Genomic DNA, 23,362 nt, shown 5'->3' with positions numbered 1-23,362 from the left:
TAAAGTATAAAAAGCACCAGGTGACCTGATACCTGATAGCCAAAGTAAATGTTTTCCTATATTAGGGCTCTACTTTACCACTTCCTTTTTTCCTGGGACCTGTGCTACAAGTTACCTTTCCAAAGCTTGGAAAAAAAAGACTTATTTTTCAAGCCAAAGGGCATGAACAGCTAGAAGGTACTTAGTAATCAGCTGGTCCTCTCATTCTGTAGGAGAGGCCCAGAAAGGTTAGTTGTAGGATTCTTCTAAGTCACACAGCTACTGGCAGAAACTTGTTTCTCTGTGCCCTCTCCCTGGTCTCTAGATCCTTGTCTTTTCAGGCTGCCACTGCCTGCAATTTAATATCAGGAAAAAAATTGAAAAGCATGAGTCAGTAGAGGGGTTATTTTGTTTTGCTTTGTTGTAATTCTTAAGAGGGGTGAAGGGTGCTGATTTTAAACACAGGTCCAACAAATGGCTCTTCCTCACAGAACCAGAGCTATTTAATTATTTCGGACCAAATGACTTTCCTACCAGGGCAAACATAAGGTAATACATAGCAGAACTGCATAAATTCCATTACATCAAAATCCTACATACTGGTTCTTCCAGGCCCCAGGCACTATCACGTACCATTGTGGACAATAATGTATTGAACTGTAAGGACTTACATCTCTATAAAGTTAATAAACAATAAGAAAACCAACAATTTGAGCTGATGTCAGTAGCCAGTATGTGCTTCCCAAATGCCTCTCTCTCTCTCTGATTTTAAAGACAGAAACAAAGAAAGGCATGCTGCCCATTCCCAAGAAATTAAGAAACCACAAACTGTGCTAAGTTGGCATACCATTAATTTCCTTTTGCAAAAATTGGTGGATTTTAAAACAACTTAAGCTGAAAGACAGTAGATATTTTTTATTTTTTTTTTAATGTTTATTTGTTTTTGAGAGACAGAGACAGAGACAGAGTGCGAGCAGGGGAGGGTCAGAGAGAGAGGGAGACATGGAATCCAAAGCAGGCTCCAGGCTCTGAACTGTCAGCACAGAGCCCGGCGTGGGCCCCAAAGTCACGAATTGTGAGATCATGACCCGAACTGAAGTTGAACACTTAACCGACTGAGCCACCCAGGTGCCCCATGAAGAACAGTAGATTTTAAAAAGGAGCTCCTTTCCACTTTGGCTTCAAAGATGAGTTCCACAGCAAGCCTGAATAATTTAAGATTGCTGAATATCCCTGTTTATCTACAAAAGGTTTAATCCTATGGCTCAAATAAAACATACATACAAAAAATTTATCTTTGCACATAGCAGTTGGTTTCCTAATAAGCATGTATATAATAACTTTTTAACTTACTCTTAAACAGTTTTACAAACACTAGATAGAGTACCTTGATACCTAATGGAACTCTGACCAAATCTTTTGATAACATAAGTATGTCTCCCATAACCATTATGCTATGCAATTTAAAGTTTCAGAAGACTTCACTTTTAGAATGACATGTGAGAAGCTCCATGGACCCACTCCCCAGGAAAATTGGTGAAAATTATTTTTTAAAATAACCATTTAAAGTCTCTGGATATTGTCCTAAAGTAAAGAAACATTAAAAACCTCCTAAAACTCAGTAAGAAAATTAAAAGTCTATAGTATTTTAAAAAAACGAGATTCACTCATTCTCCCCTCACTCCTGGCTCACAAGATAGAAACTCCACTCCAGACTGGTACAGCCAAGAATAAGGCACCCTTCTCCCCACAGCTCCTAGTCAGAGAACTATCTTCCCTGGAGGAGCAGGACATCAGCATTATTCATCTTGCTTCCAGCTACCTGTTGCTGACTAAAAACAAAATAGAAAATCTAAATAGACCTACAACAAGTAAAGAGATTGAATTAGTAATCAAAAAACTACCCACAAAGAAAAGACTAGGCCCAGATGGTGAATTCTACCAAACACAAATAACAATTCTTCACAAACTACCCCAAAAAATAAAAGAGTAAGGAATACTTCCCAACTCATTCTTATAAGGCTGGTGTTACATCAATACCAAAAGTAAGCAAACACAAGAAAACTACAGACCAATATCTCTAATGAATATGGATGTAAAAATTCTCAGCAAAACACTAGCAAATGAATCAAGCAATATATAAAAGAACTATGCACCATGACCAGATGAGATTTACTCCAAGAATGCAAGGTGAGTCTAACATCCAAAAATGAATTACAATAGTACACCATATCAATAAAACAAAAATTAAAAACCACATCATCGTCTCAACTCAGAAAAAAGCATCTGACAAAATAAAATCCAACACTCTTCCACTAAAAAAACCACTAGTAATAAAAGGGAACTTCCTCAAACTGCAAAACCTATGGCGTATATCATACTTAAGGATGAACAACTAGATGCTTTCTCCCTAAGACCACACACAAGACTAGGATGTCCATATTCACCACTTTTATTCAACGTTGTACTGGAGGAGCTGCTACACTGTGCCAACCTAGGTGTGGAACCCAGGTAGAGGAGAGGCTCGAGTGTCAGAGATCAGAGGCCCCCACACACCACCGTCATGCCACGCTGGACAGTTGGGACAAGGACGTGTACCCAGAGGCATCATGCCACACACTGTTGCCCTCGCCGCAGCTCTCAATGCCCAACCCCATAACATATTTGACGAAGGCCTTAGACCTCCTCATGGACCGGCCCATGACCTAAGAGACATCAGCATGTAAAGAACAGGTATTACTACTACCACCAGGAGTTCAGCCATGTGCCAGACATCACTGAGTGCCAGGAAAAGAATGTCTTGTGCATGTCTGAAGCAGAAATGCAATGGGGAAGAGACACTAAAGTTGACCAAGAAATTGTCAACATTATGCAGGAAAGGCTGAAGGCCTGTCAGCAGAGGGAAGGCAAGAACTACAGGCAGAACTGTGTCAAGGAGCTGGAGTGGTTCACCCAGGTGGCCAAGGCCTACCAGGACCACAATCATGATTTGGGGCCCATTATTCTACCAGGAAGTACCTGGCAAAACAGAAGCAGCAGATGCTGGCAGAGAGAAAAGCCATTAAAGAGGCCGCTGCTGCCTCTGGCAGCAACTTGAGCCCCTTCACACAACTATTACTAAAATAAAGAGTAACAGAGGTGCCTGGGTGGCTCAGCCATTAAGTATCCGACTTCGGCTCAGGTCATGATCCATGATTTCAAGCCCCATGTCAGGATCTGTGCCGACTGCTCAGAACCTAGAGCCTGCATCAGATCCTATGTCACCCTCTCTCTCTCCCCCTTCATTGCTCATGCTTGCTCGCTCGCTCGCTCTCTCTCTCAAAAATAAAATATAAATAAATAAATAAATAAATAAATAAATAAACATTTTTTAAAAAAAGAGTAACAGAAACCTGTTCCGGTGTCCCCTTCAGCCCCCAACCTTGACATACTGATGAGCTTTCATCAATTCATCTTATTGTCCCCATCTCCCTTCAAATCCAGCTACTACTAAACTTGTAAGAGAAATAAACAAAAGGCACTATTAACAAAAACAAAAAAAAACAACATTGTACCAGAGGTTTTAGGTCAGGCAATTAGGTAAGAAAAAGAACTAAAAGGCTCCAAGATTGGAAAGGAAGTAGTAAAGCTATCTTTACTCACAGATGACATGATCTGGTAGATAGAAAATCCTAAGAAATTCAGTAAAAAACTATGAGAGCTAATAAACAAGTTAAGTAAAGTTGAAAGACACAATAATATTAATATACAAAAATCAATTGCATTTACAATAGCACCCAAAAGAATAAAATACCTAGGAATAAATTTAACAAAGGAAGTGTAAAACATATACCTTGAAAATTATAAAATATAGTTGAAAGAACTAAAGGAGATCTAAATAAACAGGAAAATATCCCGTGTTCGTGGATCTGAAATCATAACATTATTAAGATGGCAATACTTCCCAAACTGATCTACAGATTCATTGGAATCCTTATCAGATCCCCATAGGACTTCTTCGTACAAATTGACAAGCTTATTCTGAAATTCATATAGAATTGCCAGCAATTCAGAATAGCCAAAACAATCTTCAAAAAGAAGAACAAAGTTGAAGGATTTCCCCATTTCAAAACCTAACTATAAAGCAATAGTAATTAGGACAGTAAGTACTGGCATAAGGATAGACATACAGATAAATGGAAAAGAATGGAGAGTCTGAAAATAAACTTACACATCTATGGTAAATTGATTTTCAACAAGGATGCTAAGACCATTCAATGAGAAATTGCAACAAATGATTATTATTGGATAGCCACATGTGAAAGAATGAAGTTGGACTCTTACCTAAAACCATATAAAAAATTTTATTCAAAATGGATCAAAGACCTTTATGTATGTTAATACACAGCTAAAACTATAAAATTCTTAGAAACTCCTAGAAGACTTCTTAGAAGAAAACTTAAAAGTAAATCTTCATGATATCAGATATTGTGATAGATTCTTAAGTTTGACACCAAAAGCATAAGTAACAAAAGAAAAAATAAAGGGATTTCACCAAGAGTTGAAACTTTTTACTTCAAAGAACACAAATAAGAAAATGAAAAGATGACCCATAGAACAAGAGAAAATACAAATCATATCTCTGATAAAAGATACCTATCTGTAACATAAAAAGAACTCTTTATGACTCAATAATAAAAAGACAGAAACCCAATTTAAAAATGGGGAAAGGATATGAATATATATTTCTCCAAGTCAGATATACAAATGGCCAACAGACACAAGAAAAGATGCTCAGTATCATTAGCCACCAGGGAAATGCGTATCAAAACTACAGTGAGATACCACTTTGTTCCCACTATGATGACTAGAATCAAAAAGTCAGACAGAGGGGCGCCTGGGTGGCGCAGTCGGTTAAGCGTCCGACTTCAGCCAGGTCACGATCTCGCGGTCCGTGAGTTCGAGCCCCGCGTCAGGCTCTGGGCTGATGGCTCGGAGCCTGGAGCCTGTTTCCGATTCTGTGTCTCCCTCTCTCTCTGCCCCTCCCCCGTTCATGCTCTGTCTCTCTCTGTCCCAAAAAATAAATAAAAAAAAAAAAAAAAAAAAAAAAAAAACGTTGAAAAAAAAAAAGTCAGACAGAAACAAGTTTGGGCAACGATGTTGAGAAATCAAAGTCCTCATACAATGCTGTTGGGAATATAATGGTACAACCACTTTGGAAAGTGATCTGGCAGCTCCTCAAACACTTAAACATAGAGTAATCATATGATCCAGCAATTCCAGTCCAAGAGAAATGAAAGCATATGTCCACATGAAAATTTATACATGCATGTTTATAGTAGCATCATTCATAATATCCAAAAGGTAGAAATGATCCAAAGGTCTATCCACTAATGAATATATGAACACAAAGTTGGCATGTCCATAAAATAGAATACTCTTCAGCAACAAAAAAAAAGTACTGATATATGCTACAACCTGAAAAATTATGCAAGAGAAAGAAGCCAGTCACTAAAGACCATTTTTTTTGTGATTCCATTTATGTAAAATATATAGAAAACACCTGAAACTAAGTACTGCATGTTAATACTACTTCAACTAAAAATAAATAAATAAGCAAACAAACAAATAAATAAATAGATAGACAAAATGTACAGAATAGCCAAATCCATACAGGAAGAAAATAAATTCCAGTGGGAAATAAAGGACAAGAGAGTTGCAGCTAGAGTGCCAAGTTTTCTTTTTGAGGTGATGAAAATATTCTAAAATTGGCTACAGCGCAAGTGACGGTTGCACATATCTGTGAATATACAAAGTAAAATATACAAAAATAACGTTGAGTTGTCCAAATTATATTGGTGAATTGTATGTTCTATAAATTATATTTCTTTTTTTTTAAGTGTTAGAAATTTTACTAAAGTTAACATTTCACAAGGTCATACTCATACAAATCAAACTGCCAAAAGTTCCAGGCATACAAACTATCATCTGTGTTAATGTGCCATCTTTCTTCTCCAAATGTCAAAAATGTACTTATTTTAATGATACAAAAAGTCTTTAGAAAGTCCATTTGTGCTGGGTAAGAAACCTATGTCTTCATTCATTTCATGAAATCCAGGTTAAAAGAACCCTGTCTTGGTTGTATATTATCACAGCACTCTTGTATTAATCCATTTTCCTCAATTCCCCATAGTGGACTGCCATCTTGTTTTCTCAGTGGTAGGGTCCATTTGAGACTCTTCAAGCTGACTGGGTGTAAATGGTTCCACCAACATCTATTACGTTGTATAGGCCCTTTAGAGAATTCAGTCTCAGGATTCACATTTTTGCTATATAAAATAGACTTTTGCAAATATTTCCTTTATCCTCAAGGATAAAACTCCATGGTCTCAGTCTTCAAAATGGCATACCTCAAATAAAAGCTGTATTTGTTCAGAACCATCATCAACCATATTTAATCTGGTAAATTACCCGGGCAGAAAGGGACTCTCCTCTCACGGCCCCCTTTGGGCTCCTGCCTGCGGTCCACCGCCGCCGCCCCTTTCTCCACCGGGCCCTATAAATTATTTTCCAATAAAGCTATTATTTTTTTTAAAAGAATAAATGGTGATAGACATATGAGGTCATATCATAAAGATAGACATACTATTCTTTATGCTTTTGCTTATGTGTAAAATATCCCATAATAAAAAATAATAAACTTTCACTTTTTTTAAAGTAGGATATTCCCATATTCTGGTCCCATTTACCACTCCAGCAGAACAAAAGGATAGCAAGTTAAATTCAGAAGGTTAGCAAAATAAACCCTACCCTTTCTCCTAGAAGGACATCCCACCCCATTAAGAGAAAGAAAAATTAACTACAAGGGTGCCTGGGTCTCACTTGGTTAAGCATCCAACTCCTGATTTGGGTTCAGGTCATGATCTCACAGTTCATGGGTTTGAGCTCAAGTTTTGCACTGTCAGTGCAGAGCCTGCCTGGAGTTCTCTCTCTCTCCATACCCTGCTCACACTCGCACTCTCTCAAAATAAATAAACTTAAAAAAAAAAAATTAACCAGAAATTAAGACATAAATGAAATTCTAGGGGCACCTGCCTGATGAAGCCTACTAAACAAATAAATAAATAAATAAAATTCTGATTCATTTTCCAAATTCAATGAGATACAGGCCTTGACTTTAAGATATTAAGGCAAGTAGTAGGCAGGGAAGGTCAGTTACCGGCAGGTTAGGAAGAAGGAAACTAAGAAACATGGGACATTTTTCAGCTGTGAAACCTGGTTTTTCTACTACAAAAACAAAAAGTATGCTGAATGACAAAAAATTAAATATATATAAATTGATTTTCTTATTTGGTTTAGTTAACTGTCTTGAATAAAAATAGGAAACAAGAATTTGTATTTTATCCACTCTTCATTCAATGTTGATTTCCAGCTCCTCAGTGGTTTTGTTTTTAAGTAAATGAAAAACAAAAACCAAAGATAAGATTTCCAATGGCTATTATCTCTTCTCCCAAATAGGTAACATTTACTAATCATTTACTAAGTCTCAGGCAGTGTTCTAAGTGCTTTGCAAGTATTCTCTTTTAATCTTCAAAACAGAAGGTAGGTACTGTTACTCAGGTACGGAGAGATTAAGAAACCTGCCCAAGTGGTCACAACTAGTAAGTAGTAACAAGTAGCATCCAAAACCATTCTGTCTACTCCAGAACCCTAAACAAGTGCAACTATTCCACAAAGACCAAAAAGCTATACTGTTAATATTAACTCTAATCATTGCAAGTTCAAACTGCAGGAAAGTATTTTATACACGTAATTAAATTTTTAAAGGATGACTAGAAAACAATAATTTGAAGGTTTTGAAAGGTCCATACCTATAAAGAGCCACAAAAGATTGATTTCTTATGCCTTATTAGAATAATAAGTAGAAAATAATCTCTCTATCCCCTCAACTCCAGAAATGCTTTTCCATATTTATCACTTGACACTTTTTTTAATTTTTAATACTTGCTTATATATATGTTATGTTCCACACCAAATTTATTCAGATTTAGTTTTTCTTTAAGATATGGATGTTTTCACACCCGATTGGCCTAGTCCTACAATAAGGAAGGATGACTAGAACAATCACTGCAACAATAACCCCAAGAATCCTGTGGAAAGAAGGCAGATCCTGGAATTAGAAGGCACACTGACACTATTGTTGTTCGTATTTGGAGTTTTGCTTTCTCCAGGTCACGCTACTGCTGCCTCAAATTTTGGAAAGTAGGAATCAGGGCATTCAGTGCAAGAAAGATGACAAGTGTATGTAGAATTAGAAGAATGCTGCTTTTGAAGATAATATAAGAGATCAGTGTTGGAATTTTCAATAAAAGGCACAGAAGACAAAACACAGGAAAGGGAGTTAGACAGATTTGGGTTCCCTTTTTCATTTCACACTTTAGCAGAGTGACCTTGGACAAGTCCCTCACCTTCTAGTCTCCCAACTGTTCTGCGGAACGGAAAGATAAAATGACCTAACACATGTAATTGCTTACCCAATGCCCAACCCATAGGATGTACTCAATAAATGTCAGATAAATGTCACTAGTAACCTAGTAGTAGTAATAGAAGTGGTGGTGGTGGTGGAATGTATCCTGAGCAAGACAAAGTTACAAATGCCAGTCTGAACCTCTGGACTGGATATTTAAATGGGATATTCAAAAAACTGACAGTAACCTTTCACTGAAATGTTAGTTGGCAGAGTTGTTTTATAATGACTCCACGTGTTTCAATAATTTTTGAAAAATATTTGAAAGTCTTTATTCTGAGGGATGAGATTTGATACATACATCAAAAGGTTTAAAAGATTAAAAAATACTATATAGGGCCTCCTGGGTGGCTCAGTCGGTTAAAAGTCCAACTTCGGCTCAGGTCATGATCTCACAGTTTGTGGGTTTGGGCCCCACATGGGGTCTGTGCTGACAGCTCAGAGCCTGGAGCCTGCTTCAGATTCTGTGTCTCCTCCTCTCTCTGCCCCTCCCCTGCTCATTCTCTGTCTCTCTCTCTCTCTCTCTCAAAAATAAACATTAAAAATCAATAAATAATACTATATACTATTGATATTGGAATTTTCCCCCTCAGTGAATATTTCCATCAAGAAATTGTACCACAAACATAAGTGTGTAGTTGCAACTTAAGAGCAATTACACACAGCTACACAAAATGGAAAATTCCTTAAACTCTAATAAATAACTTATAAATTATTTGCAAAATGAAAAGCTTTTTTTAATTCTTTTAAATAAGGGTTAGGTCTATACACACACACACACACACACACACAAATCTCAGCAATTATTCTATTTACATATTTCTAACAAGTTAGAAAATCTATCCCACTCTAAATGCTGGCAGATTTTAGTGAAGCCCCATAGTTTTCCCCTAGCATCTTCAAGTTGTGTGTGTGTGTGTGTGTGTGATATGGTTTCATGTTCAAAGTGTAAGTGAGATGGAAAAAAGAAAAAAGGAAAAACTATGAATCTCTCCAGGAAATTCAAGTCAGTTGCAGGACTGGATTGGAGAAAGGAGATGCTGATAAAAATCAGCTCAGGTCATCTAAACTGCTGTGGTCTGCAATACACAGAGAAGGAGAAGCAATAATCCTATTGCAAGAAGAATTAAAGGGTATTAGTGCATGTATCCTACTTCAGTCATAGGCTGAGAACTGCTTTGACCATTTGCTCCCAAGACCTGTTGAAGTGCCAGGGGAGGAAGCTGCTTGCGCACCACGTGACGTTCCTGACTGGAATCTTTAAAATTTCTTGTCACCCTTTCTCTTAAATGTCCATAAATCTCACACACATTGTGTCGTACTTGCGCTTTGTCTTATTTTTAACGCAAACATCCTTCTTAAGAAACCTCTCATCCAATATCCCCTCAAACCATTACATGGCATCAGGGATCAATCTTGCCCCCAAAACGAAACACAGAAAGGGCATTCACTCTCCCAGTGTTTAATTCCAGACACACTCTTACCTGGTGCCGAATCAGGTGGGTCCTGCTCCACCTTTCCTGCAACTCTCTGCAGATCTCCCTTTAAGAATGCCCGCCAGGGTCGTTTCCCCGCTCCAACCTGTTCCACGTCCCAGGCAGAGAGAGAGAGCCTCACCAGGCAGCACCACCACCTCCACAGAGTTGGAGTGACACCCACGAGGAGTAAACCTGCATCCTTTCTGTGTCAAGCCCAGAGACAAGCGGGGAAAACGGCATCAATCTCTTGGAAGAGTCCAGGCAGGCCAGAACAACGGCAAGTCCCGCTTCTCACAAAGAGGAGGAAATGGTGAGGGAGGCAGTCAGCGGGATGCAGAAGATAAAGGACAGCAACGGCGGAAGGGACACCTCCCCACTCCTGCCTAACTCCAAGCCATCTTCGCCCTGTTGTCATAGCACTTTACAACGAACGCCGCTGCGCAAGTCGGGTGGTTCAGCTCCGATGCCTTCTGGGGGCTGTAGTCCAGAGTGGCTGAGGTGGAAGGCGAAAGACTTTTTCTGCGTGGGTAGTGGTTGGAATCAGATTTCTACCGGACGGGGCTGGAGTGAACCACTCCCTGGTCCTCATTAGCAGAGGGATAATTAATACCACTCCTTTTTGCGTCTTTTGACTGTTCCTCAGACTTAGGCTCTAAGGAAGACCCGCCTTCGACTCTGCTGCGGACGCAGGCCACACCCCCTCCACGCCTTCCCGTCCCGTGTGTCAGCACTCGGGGGTGGGGCTTTCCTAGGGGGCGAAGCTCCGGCAGATGGGGCGGAGTGTCAGGGCTTCTACGCGGGCACGCGCTTCCGAGCCTCTGGGATCCGGTACTTTTCCCGCCCTGAGGCGCAAGAGGCCCAAACCTTGAATTTAGCAGCGGTGGCCAAAGTGGCCGAAGAAGTGAGCGCCATTGTGTGAGCCCTGATGGCTGAGGTGGTGCTGGCCCAGTACATAAATTCGCCCTGAAGAGGAAGACGGGGCTAAAGATCAAAATCGTCAAAGTGGTGGAGCCTTTAAACAATTTTCAGGTGTTTATTTTTTCCTAGTAGAAACAGTGCTACTATGAGGTTATTTGTACCTATTCCCTGATCACACGAGCTATTCTCTGTAGCCTATTCCCTGGAGTGGATTACCGGGAATATAGGTATATATATGTTCAATTTTACAACTGAACATAAGAATTATGCCAATTTCTCAAACTTGTATCTTTGCTATCAAAATCACTATAGGTGTAATACCCTAAAAGTCACCAACCTTGAAACTTATTGTTTTTTCCACTGGATTTTTTCTTAGGCTTTAAATTTCCTGTTTTTCACCATACCTGTTTTTCACATTCTGACTAGAAAATATAATTCTAAGTTATTACAGTTCTTAAAAGAATTTCATGAAAATCATCAAGATCATTAATTTTTAATATTTTGATATTATTAAACCATCACAACATTTGTTATAAAAAAAAAGAAACGGGGGGGCACCTGACTGTCTCAGTTGGTAGAGCGTCTGATTCTTGATCATGAGTGAGTTCAAGCCCCATGTTGGGCGTGGAGCTTACTTCAAAGAAATTTTTTTAATAAAAATGGAAATTACTTGGATTGACAATAATAGGAGCTTAGGCAAATTATGATGAAATTCTATTCCACTATTAAAATTCAAATTATTGAACGTTTGGCTTGAGTGTTCATAATGTGAGAAAAAGTGTAAAAGATGTATGCAATTTGATATTATTTTTGAAAAGAAAAACATAAGAAAAATGTTGGAATTTTCACAAAAACCTTTACTGTGGCCACACAATGGGTTTAGGAGTGATTTGATTTTTCCTTTGTATGTTCATTGTTTTCCATTACTCATTCAATGGCATGCATTAACTTTATAATTAGAATAAAAGTTTTCTTTTTTTGTTTTAAGTTTATTTATTTGACAGAGGCAGAGAGAGGGAAGGAAAGAGAGAGCATCCCAAGGAAGCTCCAGGCTGCCAGCACAGAGCCTGATGCGGGGCTCAAACCCCAGAAATTGTGAGATCGTGACCTGAACAGAAACCAAGAGTTGAACACGTGATCAACTGAGCCACCCAGGTGCCCCAGAATAAAAGGTTTTTTTAAATAATAGAATAAGGGGCGCCTGGGTGGCTCAGACAGTTAAGTGTCTGAATTCAGCTCAGGTCATGATCTCACAGCTTGTGGGTTCGAGCCCCATGTCAGGCTCTGTGCTGACAGCTCAGAGCCTGGAGCCTGCTTCGGATTCTGTGTCTACCTCTCTCTCTCTGCCCCTTTCCCCGCTCACACTCTGTCTCTCTCTCCCTCTCTCTCTCTCTCTCAAAAAAATAAATAAAATATTAAATAATAGAATAAAATAATGTAAAATAATTAAATGAAAATTATCTTGAATTAGTAATTTATATTTCAACCTGCTAGGATATGTAACTGCCTAATTTTTTAATGTTTATTTATTTTGAGAGAGAGAGAGAGAGAGAGAGAGAGCAAGCACGGGTGGGGGACGGGCAGAAAGAAAGGGAGAGAGAATCCCAAGCAGACTCCATGCTATCAGCACAGAACCCAACTCAGGGCTCAATCCTGCAAACCATGGGAGTAGGCTCAAGAGTCAGACACTTAACCAACTGAGCCATCCAGGTGCCCCCATGTAACTGCTTAATTTTTTTTTAATACATATTCCCTGTGACAGGAGAAGCTTCTGAAAGCTTGTGATATCCAAATTCAACCTATTTCAGTGACAACATAGGATAGTAGAAAGAATACTATTTGCTGGGAAAGCTAAGGTAATTTATCATTTGTAGCATGAAAAGTTTATTTTCAGCAGCTGGTGCCATAATTCTTCTTAATGAGTGTGATAGTTTACAAAAATAGCTGTAGGGTTTTTTTTGCATTTTTGCTCATTTCTTTACAATATGAATTTGCAGGTCTACCCTTAAATCTGAACGTGACTTGCTTTGGTCAATGAGACATTAGTAAACATGCAAGCAAAGCCACAAAAAGTGCTTCTCCCTCTCATGCTTCTCTTGGAAATACTGCCACCACCTCTTTGTGAATGACCTGTAGAAGCCTGCTGAATGATGAGAAACATGTTGTCAGTCATCTCCACTGCCCCACTAGACACATAAGTAAGTGATGTCACCTTAGACCAACCAAGCCCCGCAGAGCTGGGATCCATCAAGCCAACCCAAAGCAGAACTGCCCACCCAACAGACATTATTTTTTAAATTTTTTTACTGTTTATTTATTTTTGAGAGAGAGAGACAACATGAGTGGAGGAGGGGCAGAGAGACAAGGAGACATAGAACATAAAGCAGGCTCCAGGCTCTGAGCTGTCAGCACAGAGCCCGACCCAGGGCTTGAACTCACAAGCTGTGAGATCATGACCTGAGCCGAAGTCGGACGCTTAACCAGCTGAGCCACCCAGGTGCCCCCAGATATTATTTTTTAAACCTCATACATGTTAGAGACATGAAGAACTATACCCATCACCAAGACCAATTATTTTTAATTTTTTTTTTAACATTTATTTTATTTTTGAGACAGAGAGAGACAGAGCATGAATGGGGGAGGGTCAGAGAGAGGGAGACACAGAATCTGAAACAGGCTCCAGGCTCCGAGCTGTCAGCACAGAGCCCGATGCGGGGCTCGAACTCACGGACCGCCAGATCGTGACCTGAACCGAAGTCAGACGCTTAACCAACTGAGCCACCCAGGCGCCCCCCAAGACCAATTATTTGTTGAGCTAATTGCTCAACTTTTTGCTTTCACTCATAGAGCAAAATTAATTTTGAAAGATAATACCTAACTTATTTATGTATGATGCACTCTGATATTTCTTTCTATTCTTTTCTGTTTTATTTCATAGTTTACAATATCGCTGGCAACTCCCTAAATTGATTTCACAATCCTCTAATGACTCTTGACCCAAAGTTTGAACAACATGAATATAGGATTTAGCAGTCCAAATAAATGTTTCTGGAATGAATGAATGTCATAAAGGCAGATTCGGCACATCAACACCTACAGAATATGTGTAGCATCACGCAGTGTGGTACCAGATGGTAGCTAGAGAAATGTCTAAAATTCAAATATGATAATCACTTCTTCGAATTTTATTTTCTTCATTACCTTCCTACCATACTTACTTTGAGATCCAGGTCCTTCCCAAGGTCTAAAAGACCTGGACAATCTCATCCTGTCTACCTCTCCAGTCTCATTTCATGGCTCTTCTTGCTCCCCAGCCTCCAGCCCCACACTGGCCTTCTCTCTCAGTTTCTTCTGTACATGAAGCCTCTTTTCCACAGGCTGTTCTTCTGCCTCTTGGGATGCTTTCCTTTCTTTGCTCCACCACTTCCTATAAATCCTTTAAGCTTCTGTTGATATGCCCCTTTCCCTGGGAAGACTTCCTATACCACCATCAGAATAGATACCCCCATATATCTCCATAGAACAGATCATAATTGAAATTTTAATATGTGGGTAATTGTCAATTCAACATTTTTCTTATATAAGCTTCACAAAGGCAAAGATTGCTTTCTCCCCTACACTCAGAACATTATTTACATAGCAGGTCTAATTTACTGTTTGATAAATGAATAAATGAACATTTTTTGAAATTCTTATTAGCTCTTTCCTCCACCTTTGTAACTTCACAGCTTCTGGCACTCTCCAGAGTTCAGACAACTCCATGGTGCATACCAGAGATGAATCTGAGTGGCTCACACCAACCAAATGACTGGAATTATTCCTTCCCTCCTGAGGTGACTTTGCTGCTGGCCAAACTTGGGTGCCTGATGCCTATGACCTATGGGTGGGTTCTTGCTCAGGAGGTTCCATGGGCCCTGATACTGTCAGGATCCTGGAAAGCTCACCACAAACATTGACTAGATGTGCTCAAACATGTGGAATCACACTAGTAGCAGGGGCTTTACACACAAGCTGGGACCAGGGACTCCACTTTTCAAATGACTGAGTTACTGAGTACCCTCACCTTTCATGTGGGAGAACTATAAGAAGTTGCTGTAAACTGTAAGAAGGAAACTTTACGTTTCTAAATAATGAATTATACTACCATTGTATTTCTTTATTATCAGGACATGCACGTTGGTTTTTTTTAATAGGCATCACACCCAGCAAAGAGTGCAAAGGGGGGGGAGCGGGGGGGGGGGGGACTTGAACTCAAGACCATAAGATCAAGTCATTCACTTAACCAACTGAGCCACCCAGGTACCCCTATCCATGTTCATTTTAAAAACTAACTTTGTGGGGCACCTGGGTGGCTCAGTCGGTTAAGCGGCTGACTTCGGCTCAGGTCATGATCTCGAGGTCAGTGAGTTCAAGCCCCGCGTCGGGCTCTGTGCTGACAGCTCAGAGCCTGGAGCCTGTTTCAGATTCTGTGTCTCTCTCTCTCTGACCCTCCCCCGTTCATGCTCTGTCTCTCTCTGTCTCAAAAATAAATAAACGTTAAAAAAATTTTTTTTTAAAAAAACTAACTTTGTGGGGTGCCTGCGTGGCTCAGTCAGTTAAGCATCTGACTTCAGCTCAGGTCATGATCTCACCGTTTGTGAGTTCAAGCCCTGCATCAGGCTCTCCACTCTCGGCACAGAGCCTGCTTTGGGTCCTCTGTCTCTCTCCCCACTTCCTGCTCCCATCTGCTCACATTCTCTCTCAAAAAGTAAACATTAGGGGTGGCTGAGTGGCTCAGTCAGTTAAGCATCTGACACTGGCTCAGGTCATGATCTCGTGGTCTGTGAGTTCAAGCCCTGTGTCGGGCTCTGTGCTGACAGCTCAGAGCCTGGAGCCTGCTTTGGTTTCTGAATTTCCCTCCCTTTCTGCCCCTCCCCCATTCATTCTTTCTCTCTCTCTGTCTCTCTCTCTCTCTCAAAAATAAACATTAAAAAAATTTTTAAAGTAAACATTAAAAAAAATAAAAACTAACTTCGCAAACATTGTTTCTGACAATTTTTAGTCATAGACAATAGAATCCACTCTAGCTGATTTAAACAAAAACTAGTTTCAAGGCAATCAAGTAGTTCATCAAACCCAGAAAACCAGATTCAAACACCTCACACCCAAGGTATTTCAGGGCACTTACTGGTTCAGGCAACTTGCATCAACCACTAGATTGGTTAATGCACCAGTTCTTTCCTCTCAGAGGAGAATCTAATTTCCAAGTTCTAAGACATACCAGTGTTAATATTCTGTTTCTGTTCATAGCCTTTATATGTTCATTCATTTTGACTTTGTCTAATAAATCCAAAGGGGCTCCTCATATTTTTTAAGTATTAACTATACTGAACACCACTTTTGAGGGAAATACTCCCTATGCTGTTTTTACTTCCTCTGTGGTTTTTTCCATTAAAGCTAAAACAATTATCATAACTTCACATATCAGACACATTTTCAAAATGCAATCTAGTTAAGCACTTAACACTTTGCATCCTGGTTCCAGGAATTACTTCTGCATCCTTGGGCCTGTTATTTAACTCTGGGCCTTTTTAAAATTTGTTTATTTATTTTTGAGAGAGAGAATGAGTGGAGGAAGGGCGGAGAAAGAGTGAGAATCCTAAGGCAGCTCTCTGCTGTCAGCACAAAGCCTAGTAGGCTGGGGGAGGGCTGGGGGAGGGCTGGGGGAGGGCTGGGGGAGGGCTGGGGGAGGGCTGGGGGAGTCTTAGGCACCAGGAGCCCATGACCTGAGTGGAAATCAACAGTAGGATGTGTAAAGGACTGAGCCACCCAGGCGCCCCTAAACTTCCTTATCTACACAATAAGGTAAGGGTAATGCATAAGGGTAATTAACAGCACTGAGTAAGCTTTTAAAAATTAAATCAACTCTTAAGGGCTTAGATCAATAACCACAACATAAAAAGCGCTCAGTATATACAGCTTTTTTGTCCAGCACCCAAAAGTTATCTAAATAAACTGTACGCTATGTTTTCACCATGCTCCGGAAAATTAGAGAATTTCTATGGAGAGTCTTGCTTTCTTCAAAGCTGTTTGAATCCCAGCACCACGTAGCAGCAGCGCTCATAGTCTAATCCCACCCGGGACTACAAAGTCACTTCGCACCCGCTCCCAGGGTCCCGGGGGCGGGGCTTTCCGGCTGCCCCGCAGGCCTCCTCCGCCCGCCTGGCCGCCACCGCCAGGGGTCGCGCGCCGAACTCCGGCACCGGCCGGCCAGGCGGCGGGCTCACGGAGCTCCGAGCGCCGACTTTGGGCCGCGGCCCGGGGAGGTGGCCGGCGGGCCTGGCGGGAGGCGGGGACCGGGAGGCCACGGCGGAGACTGAGGGCGCTGCCCGGGCGGACGGCGGGAGGGGGCGCTGCGGGGCCGGCCCGGGCGCGGCGCGGCGCGGAGGAAGTGCCGTCTTCGCTGCCTCGGCCGCCTCAGGCGCCTCAGGCGCGCCGCGGGTCGCCTCAGCCGCGCGGGCCACGATGTCTTCCCGGCCCGGGCGTGACGACGCGCGAGCCGGAGGCGCGCGGCGGCCGCGGGAGTCGGCCGAGCAGGAGCTGCAGCGGCGCCGAGAGCAGAAGCGGCGGCGGCACGACGCGCAGCAGCTGCAGCAGCTCAAGCACCTGGAGTCCTTGTGAGTCCGCGCCGCCCGCGCTCCTCCGCGAGGCGTGCGGTCGGGGTGGCGCGGGGGCGCGTGAGGCTGGGTCCCCGGGGGACCCGGGCGCGGGCAGCGGGACCCCGGCCAAGCCGGCCGCCAGTTCCGGCCCCGCGCGGCGCGGCCACCCGACTTCCAGTGGCGCCTCCGCTGGGAGGGAAGGGCCGTTCCCCCCGCGCGCCGAGCGGCCGGGGCCGGCAGGGGAAGCGCGGGCTCTAGTTCCCCGCGCGAGGTCGGCGTGCGGCCGGGGCTCCGCGGGGCGGGTGCGGCGGATCCGGCGGCACTTAGTAAGCGCTCGGGCGCGATTTGGGGACTGAACGCGCGGCCAAGTGCAGTGAGCGCTGCGGTCGTGCCCTTTCACGGTGTCGGTTCAGAGGGCCCCCGGTGGACCGGGTCAAATCGCATTCTCTTCATCTGCTGCGAAGGAGGGACGAGAACCAGCCGTCCTGTACCGTTCGTGCGGCCCGGAGGGGAGGGCCGGAGAATGGGGTGACGGACTGTTCCTGAAGATTCCGAAGGTGGCTGTCAGGTGGAAGAGCGTGGAGACTTGTTCTCTTTAGTCCTGAGGATTTTGAGCAGCATGAAGGGTGGGGGCTACGAAGAGGCCGGTTCCAGCTGAGCGGAAAGAATGAGGACCGGGGTCTCCTGTTCCTGCTGGTCAGCCTGACTTCAAGAGGCCCCGTGCAAGGCCAGCTCCGGCGGGTTCGAGGAGAGTGCCCATGGCTGTGGGAGAAGGGCAGGTTGTAGAGGAGATGGAAACATCAGGCGGGAGGTGCATTTATGGCCTTTCGGTGCTTTTCTGTGATTGTCACTCTGTAATGAGCTCCAGAAGGCAAACGTAAGTTTGCTGTTCCCTGAGTTATTCAATAAATGACACGTTTTTCTTTCAGGCACTTCTGTTACCTGTACTAAGATGATCATGTAAAGAAAAGTCTTCAAAGGAGTCAAATCCTTTGTAATTAACCTGGGAGCTTTGACACAAAATGCATTGCATTATTGGAGGCTGGCCAGCTGTTTTCATCATGACCCTTGAGCTGAATTTCACCTTAGTAAGGCAGTGGTTGCAGGATACAGGCCTTGTATTGTTAGCAGGTACAGTCCTGGCCTCTTCTTGCCCTCAGTGGACCTGTCCTGTGCACCGCAGATTTTCAAAATTCTTTGCCTAGAATAAGCTTGAGTTTAGCAGGGCTAAGTTAAACATTGTCTTTAACTGTGGGATACCAGATCCTGGTTAACACCATACATTTATTTTGTAACTCACAAAGCACCCGTAGACATTGGAGAGACTATAATCTCCTTTTGCAGATGAGGAAATGCAGGTTCAGGAGTTAAGTAACCTGATCAAGGATACACTGACCTGTAAACTAGCAAAACCAAAGAGAAACCCAGGCATCTGATACCCAGATTGGTTGGATTTTTCCACTTCAGGGATTTAAACCTTCTGGACTATTGCCATATTTGGTTTGGCTAGTTTAGAGACTTGTTTGCTTTTAAGTCAAAATGTTTAGAGTAATACTTTAATTTAAACATCACATAGTACTAAAAGACTGAATTCAAGAAATAGTGGTTTGCATCCCTGTTCTGTAGTCACCCACACATTCCCAGCACCAAGGTTTCAACAAGGAAACTTAGTTTTTTCTTCTGGGACTTAACTAATTTCTCAATGATATGCTTATACTGCCCTTTTAGATTGAACAATAGACATTACCTATAAACCTAATGTCACATAAATGAGGGTTTAGTTCTCTTTCCCTACCTTTCTTGCGTCCATCCTTCCAATATAGTTTCATTATAATTTTTGTTCAATCAGTATTGGTTCAGTTGGTATTAGCATTATTATAACTATTCAGTATTGTCCACTTGTTTTTTAATTTTTTTATGTTTATTTTTGAGAGTGTGAGAGCATGAGCAGGGGAGGGGCAGAGAGAGAGAGGGAGACACAGAATCCGAAGCAGGCTCCAGGCTCGGAGCTGTCAGCACAGAGCCGGACACGGAGCTCTAAATCATGAACTATGAAATCATGACCTGAGCTGAAGTATGAAGCTTAACTGACCAAGCCACCCAGGCACCCCAGTATTGTTTACTTTTGAGCCAAATGGTATTCTGTGATTTCTTTAGCTATCTAGTACAACTGTATTTTTTAACTAGTTAATTAGAGCCTCAATTTTTTTCATTTGCTTAATTTCTTATTCTCTCCTGCTAATTTTATTCCAAAGGCTCTAAAAGCTGAAGGTACTTTTTCTCCATGCTCCTATATATCGGACAATCTGATATGGTTTATCAGGTTTATTTTTAAAACCTAAAATCTTCCTTCTACTTTCCTCCAGTACACTCTGGTTGCTTTCTAGACCTGGTGTACAACTGCCCTCATCAGTCTCCTGTCTTGGATCCCATTCCTGGACCCCATGTCTTCCTCTTTCTCTCTTTAGCTCATTTTGTTGAAATATATTATATAACTTCCTACAAAAAGTGCATTAGGGGTAAATTTGTTGAGTCTTTACATATCTGAAAATGTCTTTACGCTACCCTCAAACATATAGGTAGTTTGGCTAGGTATAGAATTCTAGGCTAGAAAAATTTTCACTTGGTTTCAAAGGTGGTATGCTACCATTTCCTAGCTCCCAGTATTTTTTAAATTTTTTTTTAACGTTTTTATTTATTTTTGAGTCAGAGAGAGACAGAGCATGAACGGGGGAGGGGCAGAGAGAGAGGGAGACACAGAATCGGAAGCAGGCTCCAGGCTCTGAGCCATCAGCCCAGAGCCTGACGCGGGGCTCGAACTCACGGACCGCAAGATCGTGACCTGAGCTGAAGTCGGCCGCTTAACCGACTGAGCCACCCAGGCGCCCCATCCTAGCTCCCAGTATTGCTGAGAAATTTGATGCCACTCTGATTCCCTTTCTTTTATAAGGAACTTGTTCTACCTCCCCCACCTTTGCAAGCTTTAAAGAATTCTTTATTTCTAGTATTTTGCTGTTTCATGATGTGAAATTTTTCTCACTGGATTTCACATTTTTTTTTCTAGATACTTTGTGGGTGTTTAATATACATACGTAAACTCTGTTTTAATTTCCTTACCACCATTTTGTTTTTTCTTACTCTAAGACTTCTGTGATCCTCTTTTCACTCTTACTTTCTGTCTTTTCATCCTATAAGATTTATCTTCCTATCCTTCCACCATTGCACTTTTTTTTTAAGTTTCAATTTTTAACTTTAAAGAACTTATCCTGAGAATTCTATTTTTCATAGCATCCTGTTGTTTGATCAGTAACAAATCTGTCATCTTTGAGGATACTCATTTTTGTTTGTTTTCTTCTCCTTTTGTCTGTGTCTTCTTTGCCTTTTCCTGTGATTTTTTCACTTAGAGGTTTTTTCCTAATGTGTAGGGATCCTTGGATCTCCCCCATTAAGAGTGAGGCATTATAAAGCTATTTTGAAAGGAGCAGTTGAGAGAGAGGGAGAATGCAAAGGTGCTGGTTTACTGACTGGTAAGTCTCACCATAGGGATATCAGACTGTGATCTGCCTTTTACATGGGGAGACACCCACGTATCAGGAGGTAGAGGGTTTCTGAGGCCTGTTCAGCTTGTCCAAAGAACCCTTCATTCTCAGGCTTGGGTGCCAGAAATATGCCTGCCTGCAAGTGTCCTGAATTGGAATGGAGAAGGAGGGGACTTTGATTCCAGAGTTCATTTTTCATCTAGTGCTCACCCTCACTCCCATTCTGAACTATGCCAGTGTTCTCATCTGGGCCTCTCCAGTTAAGTTTCACAGGGGACTACACCTGCAGTCTCTCTCAAGGGTGAGGGCACACAGAGTCTTCTGGCTGTGGGGCACGAGAACACTGGTGGTTTCAACCACTCAGTGTTCATATTCCTAACCCTTGTCTTCCAAAGCTTATAACTTCTTCCAGCTAAAGAAGTCAGTCCCTTTCTTCCACTTTCCATTGTCTTCCCAGCTTTGTCTCAAAATTGTTCAATGCTAGTATCTCCTCTCAAGATTTTTTTGTGGCTGCTTACCTTTTTTATTTCTTTACTGTCATTTTTTTAAAAGAGTGTGGAAAAGGAAGGCAAACAAGCAAGTTGGCTGGCCAGCCACATTAAATCGGAAGCTCCATAGTGTTTTTTTACAAATTGAATTCAAATTCGTTTACCCCCTGGTATTCCCTCTTTAGTTCCCTTTCCACTCCTCTAATCAGTTTCTTACACTTGACCTTACCTTTTTTTACCCTTTCACCAAACCTGCCAGGACCCCAAGGGCATTTGAGTCTTCCACCCTGTGCTCTAACCCATGCTCCAGCTGTATTACTCAAGCGTCCGTTGTCTGCTGGACATAACAGAATAGAGATTCTGTAGGTATATGGTAGTTTCATTTCTGCCTTCCACACCATAGGAACAAGCTGTGGGAACACCTGGAATTGAGTATGCTTACATGAAGGACTCTTCCAAAAGAAATCCTATGCCAGCACTCAGAAATACAAGACTATTTTTAAGTACTTGGCAAAATAAAGATTTCTTTCTCCATACCCAGTTGGGAAGATGAAGTTTTTCCTATCTTATCTAAATTTAGCCTTCACACTGCTCAGAGAAACTTATTACAATCTGAATGATATAATAGCAAGGCTTCACAGATGGTACAAAATAATGGGCCTCCACCAACTTTTTTTTTTTTTTTTCTCAGGATTAACTATAAAGAGTGCAGATTTCTTAACTGTTACAGCACAGAAGCCAACCTACACAACAAACACACTCCTATTCCAGGTCTGGTTTTTTGTTTGTTAAGTAATATCTACACCCAACGTGGAGCTTAGGGCTAAAATTCACAGTCCCAAGATCAAGAGTCATATGCTTATTGACTGAGCTAGTCAGATGCCCCTACATCTGTCATTTTGAAATATTACTTTAGATTTTGAGAAACATTGTGTTTTTTAAATTTTTTTATTTTTAAAAAATTTTTTTAATCTTTATTTATTTTTGAGAGAGAAAGACAGAGTGCAAGTGGGGGAGGAACAGAGAGAGGGAGATACAGAATCCAAAGCAGGCTCCAGGATCTGAGCTGTCAGCATAGAGCCTGACGTGGGGCTCGAACTCACCACAAGATCATGACCTGAGCCAAAGTCGGATGCTTAATCCACCAAGCCACCCAGGTGCCCCAGAAATATTGTTTTAATGTGTTACATAAACTAATGAATTGTGCAGCCCTGGGAAAAAAACATCAACCACATTCCTTTAAATTTGGAGAAACAGTTGTAAAATGGACTTTTTAAGACTACTTTTTTGGTGTAGCGTTCAACTGTTGGAATCATTGAAGGGAAATGTTGCTAATAACAGATTGCAAAATGTGTAGTCAGTTTCATCACACTCCTTTTCCACTTATGCCAAAGCATTTACATATTTTCCAGGAATGTGGATTTTACTTTGGCCATCTGTTATTTGTACACCTCCTATGGCAAAAGAAAATATTGTTGGATTACTGGGTATTTATGTAAATGTTACCTCCTCCCTTCCAAGCTCCCTTAAGTCCCAATCCATAAGGGATAGATAGCATTAATGTTTCTAATGAATGGCTGCTGATGGGACTGTATCACCTGCTTAATTCAGGCAAATTTCCATTATTCTTGCTAAGAGAAGCCTGGGCATATGACATGTCACAGCTTTCCACCAGAAAATATTTTAAGTATTTGCTCTGGAAATACCATATCTAAAAAGTTAATTCTGTTTATACCCAGTCATTTACCATGTAATCTTCAGGGACTAAGTCCTCCTCTGAGTCCTCTAAGTCCTCCCTTTAGAAAAGCTTTGGATT

The 23,362-nt window shown here is 41.7% G+C and overlaps 2 protein-coding genes and 1 pseudogene across 9 annotated transcripts in view; 2 read left to right on the top strand and 1 right to left on the bottom strand.

The window, feature by feature from the left end:
- BBS9 (Bardet-Biedl syndrome 9) overlaps positions 1-10,681 on the bottom strand; it is a 434,296-nt gene extending 423,615 nt beyond the window's left edge. For 2 of the 6 annotated variants that reach the window (XM_042921788.1, XM_042921820.1), the window contains exon 1: positions 9,970-10,677. The gene's annotated coding sequence lies outside the window, so the exon portion shown is untranslated. Of the gene's footprint in view, positions 1-9,969 lie in introns of all 6 variants that reach the window. The other 4 variants (XM_042921795.1, XM_042921805.1, XM_042921827.1 and 1 more) reach the window with 3 other exon arrangements.
- LOC122213202 lies at positions 2,413-3,105 on the top strand (annotated as a pseudogene).
- A 6,657-nt stretch (positions 10,682-17,338) lies between the features above and the next one.
- The window catches only part of RP9 (RP9 pre-mRNA splicing factor), a 196,191-nt gene continuing 190,167 nt past the window's right edge, over positions 17,339-23,362 (top strand). For 2 of the 3 annotated variants that reach the window (XR_006197697.1, XM_042921730.1), the window contains exon 1: positions 17,339-17,537. Coding sequence is in view for 2 of the 3 variants with exons in the window: in XM_042921730.1 (XP_042777664.1) it covers positions 17,386-17,537 (152 nt within the window). In the remaining variant the exon portion in view is untranslated. Of the gene's footprint in view, positions 17,538-18,216; positions 18,397-23,362 lie in introns of those variants that run through there. The other variant, XM_042921745.1, reaches the window with a different exon arrangement.

The sequence above is a fragment of the Panthera leo genome, chromosome A2 (genome assembly GCF_018350215.1).
Source record: "Panthera leo isolate Ple1 chromosome A2, P.leo_Ple1_pat1.1, whole genome shotgun sequence".
Lineage (NCBI taxonomy): Eukaryota > Metazoa > Chordata > Mammalia > Carnivora > Felidae > Panthera > Panthera leo.
Note: the sequence above shows the minus strand (reverse complement) of the source record. Positions and strands in the feature narration are given on the sequence as shown.